This window comes from Apostichopus japonicus, chromosome 15 (assembly GCF_037975245.1).
Source record: "Apostichopus japonicus isolate 1M-3 chromosome 15, ASM3797524v1, whole genome shotgun sequence".
NCBI classification, from domain to species: domain Eukaryota; kingdom Metazoa; phylum Echinodermata; class Holothuroidea; order Aspidochirotida; family Stichopodidae; genus Apostichopus; species Apostichopus japonicus.
Window position 1 is genome coordinate 25626186 of NC_092575.1, and position 20178 is coordinate 25646363.

Sequence of the window (20178 nt, forward strand, 5' to 3'; positions counted from 1 at the left end):
AATCTCATTCAATTACTCCGTGATCACCAGGGAGCAGTGATAAACATAAGTTTCTTCATTATATCAAAAGTGATAGAAAAATATTCGGATGAAAAAGTACTTGTACTCGGTACGCGGATCCTAGAAAGGCAGTACTCGAGCACCGGAACCTCAAGTATTCATGTAGGAGAAATCGGTACTTGCATATAAATACTTCACAGCACAACACGTTCTACCAGGCACCGTTGCAAACTTTTGTAAAACAAGCTAAATAATCTTAATTGACAATAATATAGCTTTCAATTGACCCCAGCCTCCGAAACGTACATAACTCAGTTTCATTCACACCAGCGGTGTGAGGTGTGATTAGACAATGCCTTTGTTCTGTAGCCTTGCTTTTGATCAGATTTCTTAGTAGACACACCTACCTTAAAACGTAAAACACCACTACACTATAGACACTTAAACCACACTACAGGTAACTAACTCGACAATAAACAGTACAACAATGAAACGTGATATACATACAATAAAGCGTCATCGAAACTAATGAAGTGCATCAGCCTGGACTCACGGATCTAGAGAAGAAATTTACAACTGACAAACGTCTTTTAGTACATGCGTGATGGCCTTTACCAACGCAAAATTGATTAAAAAGCAGCCATTTAAACAAATACTTAAATATATACTCAGTTTTGCAGCGATTTTTACATTTATTTTCTGCATGTCCTTGGCAAACGTTGCAAATCGTCAATACCATATTCAAGAAGCCGGCGACGGGTTTATCGAGTCAAACATCTGGAGACAACGATATCTGGAAGAACTCGAAGAATATGGATCTACTGAAAAAGATTACGATTACGGTAAGAGATTTCCTTCATCATTAGTGATATCACAAACACGGAGAAGAAGTTAGGTAATGGGTCTAGTATAAAAGAGTATGGCATATAGCCTATGTTGTTCATTAAAAATTCCATAGTTCCTTTAAATATTCTAGCCAAGTTGTCCGAATCTAGTAGGCATACGGCGATTTGAACATTTATGTTTGATATATTGAAAAGTCTGGTATATTAGAAGATTGACAGGGTTTCGAAGTACGGATTGGTTTTCTTATCTCTCTACGGGGCATAGTTGTTAGTGTAGAATTTACCTAACGAGAGGGGGGGGGGGTGCATTGGTGTATTGTAGGCTTCGGAGATTTGCTTTCCACCCGCTGTGGTCAAAATTGAAGTAATTTTTTTTTTTAATGCGAGCAACCATCCGTGCATTGTTTGTATTGCACAGACACACCAAATTATCTCCTTGTACTTCGGTTCTCGTTGTGCGAGTACCTCTACAGAGCCAAAAAAAAAAAACATTTTAAGAAAAGTCAGCCAAGATCTAGCCTATAAGCACGAAAAACGAGCAACTTGATTCACTCTCAACCCCAGTTCCCCGTCCTCAACAGAGAAAGAAAGCAAAACTACATGTTTTAACAGTTACACGTTCAGGTATACGCTTATAAAACGTACACATTTTGCTCAAATTTCAAAGGGCGGGTCTACTGAAAATCCTTGTAATGAACCATGTGCGGTAAGTTGTTCCTATAAACTTTGCCCTAATTTTGGGTGCGATATTGCACTGGCTGTATAGTTGTCCTAGTCTTTTGATAGGTTAACAGTACCATAGCGGAAATCCAAGGGAAGCGCTCCAGCCACTTCTTTACCAGTAATCACATGATGAGCACTTGTCCGAACTCATTATAGCATTCGGTTCGTGGACAAGTTCCAAATCTCATCGATGAGGTATTACAAAAAGTGAAATCCTTATAGAAGAGATGCAAAAATGTCCTCTTAAGGACGTCTAAATATGAATTCAACAAAACGAATAGAGTCAGAACTTTGTATTGTCGGCGATGAATTTAATCTCTGCATATACTCTCATCAAACTATCTGTAGCAAAACACGATACTCGGAGTTCCTATACATATACCCATACACAACTGCATAACATACATACTTAAGGAAACCTTCCTGGATGTTTCTTTCATCTTTTTGCGTGGAACTCGGAGAGCTAGAGGCTTTTGTTGGTCAATTATCATAGGTTGCAACCAATCCAGTTAATGTGAAATATTTATTGTAATAACTGCCGTTCCTACAACTACATATATATATATATAAATATATATATATATATATATACATATATATATATACACATATATATATATATATACATACATACATATATATATATATATATATATATATATATAGATATATATATATATATGTGGACTGTAAGGGACTATCCATTCACACTGATGTCACCACCATATGATCATAGTCTGTCTGTTTTCTATTCTCATCTTCATTGAATTTGCCACCAACAGCCCTGCAGTGGCGTAAGTGCGTAACCACACTTTTTACTTCTGGGGGCTGCAAAGAATTCGAGGGGAATGGGCAAGTTTCGCGGGCGACCAGTTCGATCGGTTTAGGTAATATATCGATATGCCCCATTCCCAAACACTTGAAACCATATGGCAACGGTATTGTTATGGATTTTTCTTTACCCAACTTAACCAGTTTATCCCCGAGTTTCATCCGCTAAATTGAAGTGATAGTCCAACTAAATGTATGAACTAGATATATATTGCAGCGAAAGTCAAGCGCGTAGCCAGGATTTCATCTTAAGGGGATTGGGTGGATTAAGTATATTGACTTGTCAACGAGAACCCTTTGCGCTTTCTGATTCGGGTCTAGGGGGCCCTGGTGGGGTCGAGGGGCGAACCCCCTTCGAAGCTGTACGAAATGGTGGACTTTAGCGGCTTCAGGGCTTTCAAATTTTATCGAATCGGCAACGATTTTAGCCATGTAAAATTACATTACAATGTTCAAATACTGCATAAAATCATAACAACTCCCTGATAAGATCAGCCTATATTGATTCGTTGGGTAGAAATTATTCAAAAAAGGTAATAACGCACTCAGAATAGCAACTAATTCCAAGGTTGCCTAGTCAAAGCAGTGGCACTGTGGCAGTAATACAAAACAAACAATACGATTGTGTCACGGTGTGATACTGATTTGAAGCTTACAGGCTACGACAGGGTTGCCAATTTTTCTGTAACACGACCGGACAAATTTGGAAAATTTACCGGCCTAATCAAGTAAATGAAGGCCCAAAAACATTTTTGTAGGATCTCTGCCCCTGTATACGTAACCTAAAAGTTGGTAGTTTGCATTCCATTTCAATAGAGTGACTCTACGTGTGCCGGTGTGACTTTATGTGTGCCGGTGTGACAGTACGGAGTGTCCCCTGTACAAAGTTTTTTTTCCATTTAGTCCGGTCGGTCATTATCTGCTGAAAATTGTGTCCCCACCTCACAGCAAATATAGTCCTGCCGGACGAAATGTCCTGGTACAAAATGTCCGCAAATACTTCATAGTATATTTGTCCCGCATAAAGCTTTGGCTATTCGACATTCAAAAGGCAACTAAGTTCATTATATCAATAATTAAAGCAGATGCACACATAGTTAGATGTTACAGGAAATAATGATAAGTTGTGCGTTACTACAAAACAAAAACAAAAGGAAAAAAAGAAGAAAAATTAACGAGTTTTCCATCTGCATTAGATGTTAATCATGGTTTTGTTGTGATTGCTGCTATGTTATTCATCGTATATGTTGCATGTTGTATTCGGATTTGCGTTCAAAGTCATCTTAACAGAGGGAGTGATCGCATAAACCTAACTTCCTCCCCAACGGAGAGCGAGCACGGGATAGAGCAGGCAACAGCTGCAACAACAAAAAAATGATCATTGCAGAGGTAAAAGATTACGAACTTAATGGAGTTCAAACTTCATTGTAGCCGTATTTCCTCAACACACAATGGGTAAGATTTTGCAACTATGGTAGCCTAAATGTACTTTATAGGTCTACGAGAGTTGTCTAGCCAATATGACATTTCATCCGCGCATAAAGCTCATTATAGGACGGGAACCGAGGGTGTTTTGCAAGTTACATCCTACACGAAATCGACAATGTTATATACAACACTTAGGTCCATACACATAATTTGAGTGCAAGGAGTGGGGGGGGGGGAGGGAGTTGGGATGGTAAGTTATCGATTTGTGTCCTGAGGAGGGATATTGTTAAGTCCGTGACCTATCTGTGATGAGCTCTAAAATATTTTTGTTTGCTAACAACAACCCTGAGGTAGCTGGAAGATACTTCCCTGACCTTGAAAATGTCATCACTGCCCCAACCCTCTCCTTACGGGCCTACCACCTGTTTCTTGACTTCCATTACCACTTTTTTTACACTTGCCTATTTTTCTCACTCAACCGCCGAGTAAAGGTTTTCTCTCTCACAAAGGTGGAGGGACATGCCAACCCCCATCTACCACCTGCCCCCTAAACCCCGTTGTGATGGCCATGCGTGAAGCAAATATTCATTTGTATAGACAAATGGCATTTGAACCCAGGCAATTCCAGTGATAAAGGTTCGTTGTTTATAATAATGACATTTTTCTTAATGGACAAAGAATGGTTCAAATTAGAACAGATATATGAATAAGGCTTCAGGCTCTACACCCCCCCCCCCCCAATATGGCACGTTGCCTTTTCCTAACAATAGCAATGCTTTTCGAAAAGGGCAGCAAACTAGTATTCTATCAACAATGTCAGCGAATACCTCCCTACCCTCCAAACACCTCGTCTGATTCATGATTCAATTTACAGCCAATACGTTCAGTTTGTTTGGAAACACGATATCCTCTTCAAAAGAGGTGCAAACATCAAAGAAACAAAAACGAACACTAAACAAAGAGGAAAGAATAAATCAAATAGGACAGAGCAGGTTGCAATATGCTAGATGTTTTTGTCTCATATTTTTCTTACACTTTAAATACGTCATTCTTGTAGAGATAAGTTTGTTCAAAGAAAGTTAATGAAGTAAAAATCAAAACATGAAATTGGATGATAGTCACAAATATAATATTCTGTATCTGTATCAGACTGGGCAACGAGCAAAAAAATGATTATACATGGGATAATTCATGAGGAAATTTAACTGGAATGGTGGCTCTCCCTTTGTAGCTCTGAAGCAACTTAAGATAATCGATGGTGTTACTTAATAAGAATGATATACTACTGTTACTCTTCTTCAAACAATATGTACTTGAAACTCTCATAATCCACATTAAGAACATCCTTTTTGGAGTTTGGTAAAAGACCTCAATAAACCATGCAGGATTTTCCCTATAGAATTCCCCCGTGCTTTCCACACCCAGATAATCTGTTAACAATAGGATTACCCATATAATGCTTTAATGTGCAACTTGATACCGCTAAAATGTAATCTTGATGGTAAATTACAAATAAAAAGGCTGATTCTCATGTATCCAAAGGGTTTGTCGCTAAGACTTATACAGGACTCCATAACACGTATACAAACATACAACAGGAAGCAGACTATGGTCACGGTTATATGTTTTACCATAACAACTCCTGATCAAACTGTCCAACACTTTTTTTTTGAAAAACAACACACAATAAGTGATGTCTAGCTGTGGAATGTGGGGTCTTAATTATTTACTAATCATTTGTTTGAACAAATAAGCAGTGTCTGCTTCAGTGAAACAGTTCAAGGCAAAAATCTCTTTTTGGGGATGTAGAACAAATGAAGGCAATCGGAACAGAGACTACTTATAAACTTTTGAATTGGGACTACGCGTGCAAAGATTTACAGTACACTTCTCAGTTATCACCTACTTTCATGACCTTGGCCTTTCTGTGTGCTTTATACTTACGTGGGAATAATTTTACTCAAACACAGCAGTGTTGACCTTTCTGTCATGCACTATCAGTTATTTGCATGGTAAAAATAAGGGATATGATGTCTTTCAACTACAGAAAATTATTAAATGTTTTAGAAATATTTACCTCATCATCACATCATTAATGAAATTAGAAGTTAAACATGCAGTCGTTTCAGGCTTTGCCTTAGCCTCAGGCCACTTTGAATAGAAGTCACACAGTGGAATAGAAGTCACAAAGTGATATTATGTATAGTCGATTGGCAGCTGTCACTGGCAGAGGACCAATACGATCAACACCAACCTGTTAAAAAGTAGACAGCATTTTGGTTCTAATTTAAAAAATATTTACAAGTTGCAGGCTTTGCCATGACTGTTGTTCTATTTCCACTGCTTCATTCTGTACACAGATCTAGATAAAAAATAGTGGGATATCTGATCGAAACAGGGTGTTGATGGATTTACGCCAATTCCATTTTCAGCCAGTCTGAAAGACTGACTTTGTCTCCGTAAGATCCTATTCGGTTTTTACTTTGTGAAACCAAATGGATATCTCTCATCTCTTAGAATATCGGCAATTTGTCTCACGTTTACTGCTAAATTTTCCATTTTTAGTTGTCGCACGGCACGAGCGATCGACTTACTGCTAAATACAAAGCACGCGACAAATTTGCTAATAATACGGATACTGCCAGAGTCCATTACTGATTACTTTTTTACTACTTTAACGTATCTGCTAGCGGACATTGTGTTCAGGGGGACACAATTGATAACAAAATAAACGACAGTCAAATAATGTCCCCTTCGTTTAACCATATCATATACTGTCCGGGAGACAGTCTGTACCAACACGCCTAGTAAAATAGGTCCGGGGAGACTAATTGTACTGGTAAATCTAGTATAAATTTTTCTAGCGGGACTAGGACAGTATGTACTGGATATGGGTATATGCGACAGTTTGTACTGCTACACCGGCGTAGATAGCTTTTCAAAAGTGTGAGTGACAAAGGTAAAAATGCCGCTTTATCTATGAAATCTATTTTTAGTTATTAATTGGAATGAGATATTTCAATTTCCACGCTTCTGAAACATTATGTGAAATCACTCTACGCTCATGGTCCCCTTTTTCTCTCTCTCTCTTCCCCCCTCTCTCTTTCTCTCTATTTTTTCTCGCCTTTTTCTTGAAGGGGGGGGGGGTAGGACCCACAATCGCCCTTCCTAGCTATGCGGTTGGAGAACTCACTATCCTGATAACCCTGTGTGCTCGGTTTTAATACTGGTTACAATACATAAATGCATCGTTCGCACTTTGTCTTCAAAAGCCTATGTATTTCTTTATATTTGTGTAATGGTGGCAGTTTCTTTGTCCACCGTAAGTGCATCATAGAAAGACGTGTTTGTTGTTTTGTAACATAGTTGGCTAGCTCCACCTAATATTCATTCCGGACACGTTCCGATTTCAGGTTCTCGTGCAGTAGACATGAAACAATAGTTACAAATATTTCCGATTAAGTATTTTCATATTATTTGTTCGATTAGCTGGAACTAGGGAATGATTAAACATATCACACAAACACAGTTTCATGAGATCACACAATAAATTACTTCTGTTAGAAAATCGCTCAAATCTCTCATCCGGCAAAACAGCTCTTGCTGCTGCAGCCCCTTCTCTGTGGAACAGCCTTCCAGAACATGTAAATTACAGTCCATCTCTTGCTTCTTTTAAACGCTCTCTCAAGACTCATCTAATGAAAATTGTTCAATATTGCCCATTTTTGCTTGCTTTTTTCTCTTGAACTGTGTTTACTGTTTTTTTTTTCCTGTCGCACTGTTTGTGTCACTGCGCCATGAGCGTCTTTTTTTGACGGATACCGGCGCATTATAAATGTCCATTATTAGTATCATTATTTTTATTAAGTGTAGATGTTGCAGGTATTACGATCATCGTTCAGTTGCCGTTACCATAGCCTTCTGCGCACAGCTGCCTAACTACACGCAGTTATACTAACGTTGAAGTATGTTGTAATTTTTTCATTACCATAGTATTCAGTGAACGAGCCGTGCACAAACTCCTCAGCAACACATTTAGTCATTTAATATGTATATATATATTTATAAATATATATATATATATATTAAAATAAAAAATATATTTCAATTCTTTCAGATAGGTATCCAAACCGAGCCAAGTTGACCAAGGAATTAAAATCCCTTGCCGAAGATAGAAAAGCAGAATTTGGTACTTCGTCGGATACCGAAGCAATAGGACGCAATTCTTTCAAGTCGAACAATATGTCCGCCACGAGCAACTACTCAATGTGTTCCTCTTCTCCATATTATGGTCCAATACGTAGAATCCCTCACACAACTCCAGAGACTCTTAAATTAAGCATTTGCAAAGTATTTGGAAACGGGTTGAGACGGGCGACGGTTGGGAAATCTGCTAAGCTTACGATAAGGGTACCCCGCCCATTAAGGTCAAAATTACACAATGTAATTTTCTTCAGTGTCTTAGCTGTTGGAGAAAGACATATCTTCCATGCGTCCCCTTCTCGTGTCAGATCGGAAGCGCTGACATTAGACTTCACCTACGTCCCGACAATTCCCGGAAATTACTACTTGTACGTTGAGGAAATATCAAAAGGATATCAAAAGCAGCTTAGTGGGAGCCCATTTCATCTTATAGTAGAAGGACCACCAATAAATCAAACGGAAAGGCAACAGAAAGCTGACCAGCTTCCATCATGTCAAACCCTCCCACAAACTGATCTCTCGTGGTTAGAAGGAGAATGGGTGACAAGGGACATTGCGGGGGAGAACCGTGGAACTTTAAGGAGTGGTTGGGTTCTGCAACCTTATCGATGCAGTATAGATATATTTACCAAAGGCGACTTGGCACTGGCGGCAGCATCTCCTTCATTAAAAACTATAGTTGTTCTTGGAAGATCTACCGAGCGAGGTGTATTTTTATCATTAGTTGATTCATTACTCAAAAGCGATGAGAAAGCTAATATTTCTACGTCTGTGTTGTGGAAATGTTGGGGAATCATGGAAGTAAGATTAGGAAATTTAAGATTCATTTATCGGGATTTGCGTATTGAAGGCCTTTCTGCGGTTACAGTTACGGACAATCACCATGTAAATGTAACTTGTCATAAAAGAAATATAATTAGATCAAATGATTATTTCAGTGATGCCATTACTTTTTTTCAGAAGACTTTATTCACTGATAAGATTAATCCAAATGTGGTACTTTTGATCATTAAAAACCCAAGACAACTCCAACTTTTGGCGAAAACCATTCCAACATCTTGGGGAGGTAGCCTTTACGCCATGAACGGATTCAAGGTTCATGAAGGATTACTTTATACATTTACGGGAAGGCAGTCCGACCTAGAAATGGCCAAACAGTTTGTAACATACGATGATCACATAAGAGCTTTGGATGGATTTGCATTAGCCACACCATGGAGACACGCCACTGAGATTCCACCACTGATTATGCAGAAAGCGCATTGGCATAGACCATGTGAAGAACAAGACGGAGAAATCAGAGTATGCGGGGATGCCACCGAAATGGTTGCCCAAATACTACTGGGCAGGGCACTAGCACCAAATGGAAAGGAAGCCTGGCTAGCTTCACTGGATGACTGTAAGCCTAATAACATTGAATTATCAAGACATTTTACAGTATGCAATGATTGTCCTAATTACGTATTTCCTTTACACCTTAACCCTGTCCCGCAGCTAAAATGTGACACGTTGAAAAGGTTAACACCAAGAAATATGAGGGGCGTAAATTCTAGGAAGTTGATTCGTTGTCCAAGTGAATGCATGCAGACTGGTATCACATTAAGGAAAACTCTTGTAAATGAACGTAATTGTACCGTGTTAAAAACCAAACTTAACCAGATTTACAACTCAATCAATTAAATAGCCATACGCAAGTACCAAAATCGACGAGAATTTTAAACCAGTGGTTCATTAAAAGGATCTTACGGAAACAATTTGAAATAAGGACAAATTGATGAACCTACTTTATCCGGAACACACGAAGTATCCTAGAATTATATATATATATATATGATATAATTTGTTTTATCAAGATGTTACTTGGTAAGTCGGTGACAAATACCCGCAGCATATTAACAAAGTATCAGTCACTTGTTCTTACAATTGCATAGGAAATAACATGCAACTAGTTTGTCATACTTCAAAGTGAGTCATTGATTTCTAGTTGTATATGTGGTACATGCCATTGCTTCGAATTCTTGACAGGCTTTAAAGGACTCAATATTAGACCTGTATCTTAATAACAAAAATTATATTTGAGTTAATCGGCTAATTAAATTGTTGCTATACATGAGCTAAGCTGAGAGTGTTTCAAAACCCAACTGTCATTTATCTTCATGTTGTTGTCGTTTTTTATTATTATTATATTTTGGTTGTGGTGTACATAATGGGTACATATATACGTCACTGTGTGTGATGGATGGGGGTAGTTCGTTTGTGGCTTTGTTTTCTCCTTTAACGAGGGTCACTGATGCAATACATGACACTGATTGTGGTATAAGTATCTGTTGGCTTTAATCATGACCCCGAACAAACTTACGGTTACCTTCCCCTGCTGAAACCTCAATTACTAGACATACTAATGTCGCCATGTAATGAAGACCCACTTGAGATTTGTCGAATTGTATACCAATCCTTAATATAGTGGTATCGACATTTAGAAAAGTTGACGCAAGGTGACTAGATAGGATACAATCTTTGCTTACAAATGTCATAATTTTATTTCGTATGGCATTTTTAGGAATAATGAGAATCTCGAATTGTTGCATTGAGAAGAAGGTCGTTGTCTTCGTCTTCACTTTACTTTTTCGTCTATATATTATCGAGTAATACGATAATCTTTCGAAAGTTGAACTTTAAGTCTCTAACACTAGGTAAGCACTAGTTGTTAAACATACGCATACAAATAATGAAGCCATGTTATAAACCACAAAATGCAAACATATTGATCGTCTATAGATCTTTACCTGTTACTAATGTACAGGCGGCTGAGATTGTATTGATTTCATCCATCCAATGTCATCCATCTGCATGATGGGGATATAGTGTCATAGAGCACGTTAGGGCAAACCATGTCCCAATAATTTATCGCTCCTGATATCGTGGGTTATAAACTTCCTTACGCATGGCTTGCCGGTACTGTCCAATAATCCAGTTCAACAGGTAATGCATACTTTGTATGACACACTTGAATAATAGTTTCTGGGACAGGTAGCCTAGAGAGATCAGTGCAATGGAAAAAAAGGACTTGAAGTTAATAGTTCGCATTTGACGTCTTGGTGACCTGGACTTGTTCATATCTCTGACTTAATTTGACCTGCTTTGGACTCGGATCCGTCATTTCTTAGAGTTGGATTAGGAAGAGTCAACATAAACTGCGTCGTGTCTGAAAAAGTAACCCTTAAAACGAGCGGTAATGTTGAAGAGCGCCATCACAATAAAGTCTCTCGTATTCCATCTAATCGACCATCATGGCACCTCATTATTCCATGTCTACCCATGTAGATGTTAAGCTAAGTTGCTTAATTGTAAAGAAGTATTTTTACTCACCGGTAAACGCATTTACTACGCTTCTCTTTGCAGGTACAAATTGATCTAAAATTGCCTCAAGTGATAGTATGAACATCCATTGATAATCTTAGAAATGCCAGCAACAAAATCAACCATTTCCGAAACAGAATGATGTTCTTCTGTTAGCTCGTTTGGTTGGTTGGTATGATTGTAGTTAACTGCTTGAAACGATATAAACATTATCAGTGTTAAACCCATTGTGAAGATGACAACTGAAAAACTTTATTTCATTGGAAAGACTGGTCGAGATATTCCCGAAGACATTCAATCTTAAATTTTGTGACAGGTATCATTGAACAGAAAGGTAAAAAAACATATAAAAAAGGAACAAGAAGAAGTAGAACATGATAATATAACCTACTGTACACTTTTTGCAGCCAAGTGAACAATGAACTCATCATATGGTTGTGTAGTGGACAACTGTCATAACGCAACAATACTATAAAGAGTGTTCACAACTGATCATCTCTTTGAAAAGTCTCTCTTTGGAAAGGTTTTTTCTTCTTCTCCAAACGGATGGTCATAGTTCCACATACGGAGAGCCAGGTTAGTTGATCACTACAATACACACACCAATTACATGTAACTAAGATAAGGTGGTGGACGAGAGGATAATCTCTCACAAATGTTTTTCTATGATCGCATCGTCAGAAATTTTGCGATGGAAAGTACAAGGGAACGAAGTTCAAGTAAATTTCATAACTGAATAAGACATGACAAACAAGTGGCAATGACAACATTATTATAAAGTATATAGGGCAGATCTGATGTCCCTGATACATGAATCAATAGATCTGATCACGTAGGCCTAACGAGCGGCTCTGACCTCATTAGCTAAAAGTATTCATATTTATTGATGAGAAGTCTTGCATAAATATCGAAAAGGACAGAAAGCTTTAAAAACTTCTATTCCGATAAACTGTTTGTTGGGGTTGCTAAAGTCAGGATCTGGTCTAACCAACCATCACAATCTTGTTTTCCACATGTTGTTGTTACATGTTGGTGTTACGAGGAAATGGTGGGGTAACTATAGGGCGTGGTTTAACCATGCTGTACCTATTTGGGTCTGTGTGATACTGTCATTGAATATGTGTGGGCAAAGATACATGACCTATCTTTAGCATTCTCACTTATGCCCAGATTGGGGTTGCATGTGGGCTACGAGTGGGTAAATTAATATGGGTTAACCAAGGTGTTACGGTCAGAAGTCAGGTTCAGACCAGCACGCAATCCATACCCAAAATCAAACCCCTAACAGTATATACTTCTAACACTAAAACGTAATTCCAGCTGAATTCTCAACCTTGACTTGAATAAGTAGTACTAGTAGGCATCAATAATACACATAAAAGCACCGTTTAAAATGTAAACAACCGGTGTATAATATTACTTACATGAACGTGGTTCATAACTGAATGATACACATGTGATAAAGAATAGTAAGGCGGTAGCATAATACAGTAACATGTCTACTCTGCAGCCTAAGCTAGGGCTACAAATAAAAAAGTGTTAACGTTAAGCCCAACGCTTTCACAAATTACATTAAACAGTTATACTTAACTTACTGATCAGTAGAATAGGCTAGGTTTTGTGAATGCTAGGATCCCTTGCAGAAGGTTTTCGACCTTCGGATCGATCGCTTATCTGTCTGTGAAAGGCTACCTAATCCGTCCATAAAGGCTACCTAATTTGTCTCACGAAGGCAAAATCGTCAATTCGCTGTCGTCGCTAAGCTGACCGCGTAATCCCCAGGCTGGCACGATGTCACTCAGACAGCAACGTGGGTCATCCTCCCACCAGCACTGCACGGCTATCAAATCATATAAGGTAGACGTTCACTAGGCCAAGACCATGGGCCCCGATACGATACTCGACAGAATTACTTCAACTCAATATTCCTCAACTGGAATTATTCCATCACCATAATAGCGACTGGTAAGTATATGTTAGAACTGTTAATTAGATCAGCAAGGCTTCTATTTCTGACTCCTTTTACATGATTAGCTCAAAAAGGGCTGACGATGAAGACTTCACCGGAACCGTTGGCCACAGGTCTACCTGGGGCGATGGGCTTCCAACGATTGACACACCACGCGGGTTAAATAATACAGTGATACTATAACTATTACAGTTAACAAGATCTAGCTAGAACTATTTCAACCCGGTGTAAGCTGGATAGCTACTTTGCATACAACTCTTAAAATAGAGGTCGCTACGCAATTAAACACATAACAAAAGGGTTGCCCAGTTGTGTTTCTTTTGGCTACAATCAGGGGCTTCATTCTGTAGTCACAGGTAGAGGGGGACAGAAAATATACATACAAACAAACATACATAAATTCGCACACGGATACAAACACACATGTATACATACATATACATATAATATATGCATGACTTAGAGCTCCCCTATAACATATGTTAAAGAAAGATGCTACTGGTATTGAATTACGTAATTTCTTTCTACCCAAAATGGTGTTGAGAACGGATCAGTTGTTCGGTAGTTTGATTTTTGTGCCTAGGTTATTTCCTGGGTGACTTTTTCTTAAAGAAAACCGTTAACACGAAGCGTCTCACCAGCAACTTCACGTAAGGTCCATGAGATAAGTCATTAAAGATGATGATATTGTTAAAACCATAACTTGAGCCTGTTCAGGCAACATTGTTGCATACAGCTTCACGTAATTTGTTCATTCCCATATTGCAATACTAATACTGTGCTATAGACTAGCTTAGCCTGAAACTTGCTAGGTCTACGTTCGGCTAGGGCCATAGGCCAAGGTCTAACACTATTTTAGCATTGTGTCTAGGGTAAAATGATCTGTAGTTAGAGCTAAAAATTAATACCAACTGCCCAAGAAATTAGACTTCACAAGTAGGTCAACTTAACTTCTTAGCCTACTGTACATGTATCATATATGGGCTTTGATTTTCCTGGATAATAATGTTACATCTGCCCTATATCCAGACCAGATACTGTACTGTACAGTAGCTATGCCTAGAATTACAGACTGTGAAGTCACCATGCAAATGTAACTTACAAGTAGCCTGTATTGAATAAGAGATGCTATAATTGGTAGAACGTTTCAAAAAGTTCCTGGAAGTCTTTACTCTCCAAATTTTTTTCAGACATTCTAAACACCACTGTACTGTAGGAGGTCTGAATATATCAGTAAGGGTATCAATAAAAAGAGTTAAAGGATATAATATTTGAAAATCCAGCATAACATTTGGGCCAAAACAGAATACAACAGAATATAAAAATGTGTTGTCCCAGTTTCTGTAAACTACGCAGGGATAAATGGAGGGGGTGGACAGGTGGGGAAAGTAAATATTTGACAGATGTTATATTTGACAATAAAATTCACCTTCCCAAGAAAGTAATACAGTAATTTAACTGGCTTTTATGAAGGACCTATGTAAAGATAGCAGAATTGGTTAATGCCTCCTGCTGAAATGTCCAATAATGACCTGCAATATTGGACTGTTCATCAGAAATTCCCTATTTTTATAGAAACATTGAAAATTTCCTAGGATGTTGCCAACAAGATGCAGTTGAAGTCTATTGTACCTTGTTGTCAAACGTGGAGCTCACAAAATGTCCTATCAACTAGTCTTATTCAAGCAGTGACAACATATGGGAAGAAAGAATAGCAAAATATGGTACAATTTTGTTTATATTATGTTCAACTATTTACCCCAACACCCTATCCTCCTTTTAAGACCTTTGTAAGACTTGTAAACCATTTGTAGCACTCATGCAACATGATATGGTGACTTGGTGGGGAGCGGAAAGTCTTTCTTACATTACTTTGTTAGCCGTTGCCTTAGATCGTTTACGTTTCTTGAAAATAAACAGCAATTTTTATCATCTTTGTTCGTGTTGAAACTCACAGTAAATTCATATCATGTATAGTGTGTGGTGATCAGACTTAGGGGATATCACAGGGAGGACTTCAAAATAACTAATTTCAGGTCATAGGGATATAATTATAATATTTCTCACAGTCAATACTTACGGATTATTCAAGACAACTGGGGATGTTTGCAATATATGCTTGTGGGACTCCTTATATCCATGTAAACCATTTCTCGCTGCATCCCATGGTCAGCATGAACCAGCAGCTCAAAGTTCTTATGAGATCCTGACCTTGAAGTTGCAGCCCTGTACTTATTCCACTAAAGTGGAGCATCTCTGGATTGGTGTTCTCATTCTGCCTTTATCAAATTGTGCCAAATTTAAGCCATCTTTTCTGACAAGAGAATGAAAATAAATAACTCCAGATAATTGTTTCATAACTTGCAAGTGGAAGTCTTGACAGTGCAGTTACCTATATGATGTCAATAATTAGTTTACCTATTATCCAATATTCATGTCAGTTTAGTTAACTTAGCTAACACTTGTTTCATGGAACTCGCATAGGCAACAATTGAGAGAAATGCCACAAATTTTGAGCAAATGTGAGCAAGTGTGAACACATTGTAAGGTTAAAGGAGTTACTGCTTAGTTCTTTAAAATGCACAGCTGATGGATTTTCGACATCCTCGGATCCGTTCAAATAATGCTACATTGAATCTTAACACTTGTAACTTTCCAATGATGTATGATACATTGTGTTTTTGGTATTGTTATTTGTATTGTTTTAACTTACTTAACTAAATATCAAACTTACTAATCATATCTATGTATTTTACTGCATCATTTAGAGTACCCAACGTGACATAGCCTAGTCGGGTTATAATAATTTCAGGAGATTGTTCTTTGTGTTACTAAGCCTAGGCTGAGATGAGAACAACATGTTTTCTACAGTGTGTTATATAACATAGCCATGTATATATACAATAGCCTTACAGTGCGAACATGTAAGCGTGGTCTCGGTTATGTTTGTAAGCTTTCAGTGCGGGTTGCTATGGCTACCACAAGTTGTGTACTATATTGTTAATTCTTCCGTATTGTTTCGTGTAGGCTAACGCAATAGGTCGAGACAGGTATGTGTACAGTTATTCAATATAACTAGGGAACTTATATAATTTTAGTGTCATTCTGTTAAAAGTTTAAGGACATGCGTTGTACAATTCAGACGCATAGGGAACCAGTAAATTGTTACAAGTGTTTCTATTTAGGTAATGAGGAACTAGGTCTAGCACTCATAAACTAGGAGTTGGGGACTATTGGTACTATACACAAGCAGGTTTGGTATAATATTCATAATGCATATACATAATATTCATGATGCATATAGTACTCTATGTCGGGAACTCTAAGTATAATTTAAGCTGTAATTCTAATGTTATGTTTGTAATTGCCTATGTTTCATGTCTGATCGCGGACAATAAACCGTTGTTATTACGTCCATCAGTATTACATCTGTCACTCTCTTCTTCCTCCAATTTAGGAGCTGGGTGGGAAACACATACTCAATTGTTTATTTCCAGCCCTGATTCACCCAATAGGTGCAGGGGTTACAAAGAATAGTTGTACACTGCGACACAACGCCCTGTGTGACTTAGTTCTCTTTAGCAGAACCAACGACACAACACTACGCACAGGGCTAAAATTAGGGATGCACACTAACACGTATGGACAATATAATATTGTGGTTATGTATATTGTACTAAGACGGAAAAGTTTTCACATTGTTTAACTTTTGAAACTCGTATATGGAATCTATCAGGCCCTTTCTTTTACTGTAGTGTTCCCTTTGCTTATGTATCTGCTTTTGTAGAGTTGTGACTTTCTGTAAGTCTTGCTGTGTGGCAGCGAGACTGATACATACACAAAGCTTTATATTTCGTGGATTCGTTTATCACATTATAATGTATATTAGTAGTATCAGGACTAGCAGTATCAGTGATTTATGCAGACGTCACACTGTCCCGAAATTGACACCAGATGACCATACGAATATGGAATTTTGAATTTCGCACGAAGATGGCCCGAACTTGGTCAACAGTCAATCAACAGCCGAAGCTGCGGAAGTGCTGAGGAGGTGCTGAGGAGGTACTGGGCCTGTAATAGTTGCTCATCATGTTCTCTGAGGTGCATCAAAAGAGCAATGCTGCTGCCTTCTTTTCGTGGTTGTCTCATCACCAAAGTATGCCATTCTGCAGGAACTGAATTGTGATTCATTGTGATTGTAGCTTTGGGAGTTACACACGCCTTTATTCTGTAGAGACTGAGGAAGATGCTCTGAGGCTGGCCGTTATATGTTCACGTTACCATGACACCTAGGAAACGCTTGAGGGACTCAACTTTGGCCGTCTTCGCCGACACCATGGTCCCATCTCGATGTCATCGTAGTATAATACGATGGCTACACGACGGCATCGCGAGGGATTCACATAGTCATGTGCCTTCCTAAGACAATCGGGCAGCTTCTTGTTTCTTTCGTATTGTCTTCGTGAGGCGAAAATATCCGATGGCACTGATGATCACATGAAGTAAAAACGAAGATGACACGATTTGAAAAGATGCCCTCACGATGGCCTTTCGAAGGACAAAATGAACACACGAATTCAACACAAAAATGAACCTTTGCAAGGTCTTCCGGCTTTTTTTTTTGGCACACCAAAGATTTTGCCACCGTTCACGAAGTTGCTGCCTGAACCTAAAAAAACTTCTAGGCCATGGCTTAAGATGCCCTTACGAATGGTCCGATGTTTTTACGATCAGAGCCGTGTGTCCATCTGGTGTCAATTTCGGGACAGTGTGAAGCCGGCATTACCATAGCCTGTGATACTATAGGCCTAATTAAGGGCTAACGTTAGGCTTAATCTGCTCTAACCACGGCCTATCTTCATTTGTGTTCGGCATGAAGGTATTTGTTCTAAATGCTATGAATATATACGAAACTCTTTTAAGGAATACATACGATGCGAATAATCCACCAAATTTCCAAACCCAACTTCAAATGGGCAATGTTTACGGTAAACCGCGGCACTTTCCTTTGTAGGCTACCTGGCTAGGCCCACATGCATTAGTAACGTTTTATGTATTGTAATAACAACTGTACGATTCGATCGAATGTCCTGTGAACCAAACACAGAACGGCTTAAGAAAAGAGACATTGTATCGTTACGTAGAAATTTGCCAGTTAAATAGAAACTCTTATTTTCTTAAATGTTCCAAATTTATGGAAGAAACAACATATATACCAAGTTTATCGACTACGTTATTCTGTTACATACCCTCCCGAATTACCTCCACTTTTAAGAGAAATTAGACTCTTTTAATGAACGATTTTTTTTTCTGTGTAACTTCGAAATTGAAAAGTTAATTAATGTTGTTTTCTCTTAACTCGAAATGATTCCTCAAAGGAAAATTGATTGAACAAGAAGACCCTAGACTTTACCTGGTGTCAGGTAAACCTATCCCCGAGGTAAGCCTAAGCTCTAGCTATCATGCGTTGAAGTAAACGTAAACACCAATGTATATATATATGTATATATATATATAAATATATATATATATTTATATATATATATATTTATATATATATATATATATATATATATATATATATATATATATATATATATATATGTGTGTGTGTGTGTGTGCATAATTGAAATTGTACAATTTCAAATGACATATATATTCATTTGCCTTTGTCGTTTACCTCCATTTTATTTAACATATCTATATATATTTATTGTAGTTTTCTATTGCTATGTATATATATATATATATATATATATATATATATATATATATAATTATTTATTTATATATAGAGAGTTAAGTCTTCCGGTGAAACCCAACTTGAAACCAAAAAGAACCAGGTCTCGCAGATTCCGTCGGAAAGAGATACAGACCGCATGCAACACCACCAAAAGTGCAGTTGTTACCATTGATTGCCAACTCTCGGCAGGAGAAACAAAGCCTACTCTCCAAAGGTCTAAATTTTTGCCCTAAACCACGGCAAGTTAACGCTCAGAAACTTTCTCTTGACCTAAATCTGTTCTATCGACGCTTACGTCTCCATGAATTTTTTGCCGACTAAAATGGCAATAACACCACGCAACAAACCAACGACTTGCATTCCAATTTTAAGCAAAAAGGCTCGTGGAATCCACCCAAGGCCCATTGTGCGCCTCTTGAATCATTTATTTCGGCCATTGAAGAGGATGTTAAAACACAGATCTCCGCCCCAGGCTTCCGCGACAATCTCAACAAAACTGAGAGACAGGCCATTCATGAACTCCGGAAGCGCGATGACATTGTCATCAAGCCAGCCGATAAGGGTTCTGCAATTTTTCGCTATGGGCAAACAATTCTACAGAGAGGAAGCCAACAGACTACTCGTTAACCCTCAACACTACAAACTCCTAGATTCTGATCCTACTCAAGAAATCACACAAAACGTGAAAAGAGTCTTCCAAAAGATAGTCTCTAACGGTTCCATTGACCGCAAGTTAGGCCAAAACCTCCTGGAAAACGTCCCAAAACCTGGTCGCTTTTATTTTCTGCCTAAAATTCACAAAGAAGGCAATCCCGGGAGGCCAATAATATCGGGTAATGGTACAGCGACTGAAAAAAATTCCAAATTCGTGGATCTCCTCATCCAACCTCTTGTTTCGGCCCTACCGTCCTATGTGCAGGACAGTACGGATTTCATCCGGAAAATTGAGGAAATAAAAAATCTTCCCTTATCTACTCTGTTAGTTACCTTGGATGTGTCTTCGTTATACACAAATATCCCTAACGAAGAGGGCACTTCGGCCTGCACAAAAGCATTCAAACCGAAACGTGGCAAAC

General features: G+C 38.2%; 1 protein-coding gene across 2 annotated transcripts; it reads left to right on the top strand.

Annotated features, from left to right (window-relative positions):
• The first annotated feature begins 465 nt into the window (after positions 1–465).
• LOC139981042 (uncharacterized) lies at positions 466–10153 on the top strand. Of its 2 annotated transcripts, none has more exons than XM_071993153.1 (2): positions 466–842; positions 7945–10153. In XM_071993153.1, the coding sequence occupies exons 1-2, from the start codon at positions 605–607 to the stop codon at positions 9708–9710; spliced, it is 2004 nt and encodes a 667-aa protein (XP_071849254.1). In that variant the 5' UTR covers positions 466–604; the 3' UTR covers positions 9711–10153. The 2 variants fall into 2 exon arrangements, with proteins under 2 accessions (XP_071849254.1, XP_071849255.1); XM_071993154.1 differs by having other exon boundaries at positions 480–842; positions 7949–10153.
• The last annotated feature ends 10025 nt before the right edge of the window (positions 10154–20178 follow it).

Bases quoted from the DNA above. Each gene is read 5' to 3' on its own strand.
- LOC139981042 (XM_071993153.1), top strand. From the start codon at position 605: ATGGCCTTTACCAACGCAAAATTGATTAAAAAGCAGCCATTTAAACAA. The intron at 843-7,944 runs GTAAGAGATTTC...CAATTCTTTCAG, and splicing joins TGAAAAAGATTACGATTACG to ATAGGTATCCAAACCGAGCC.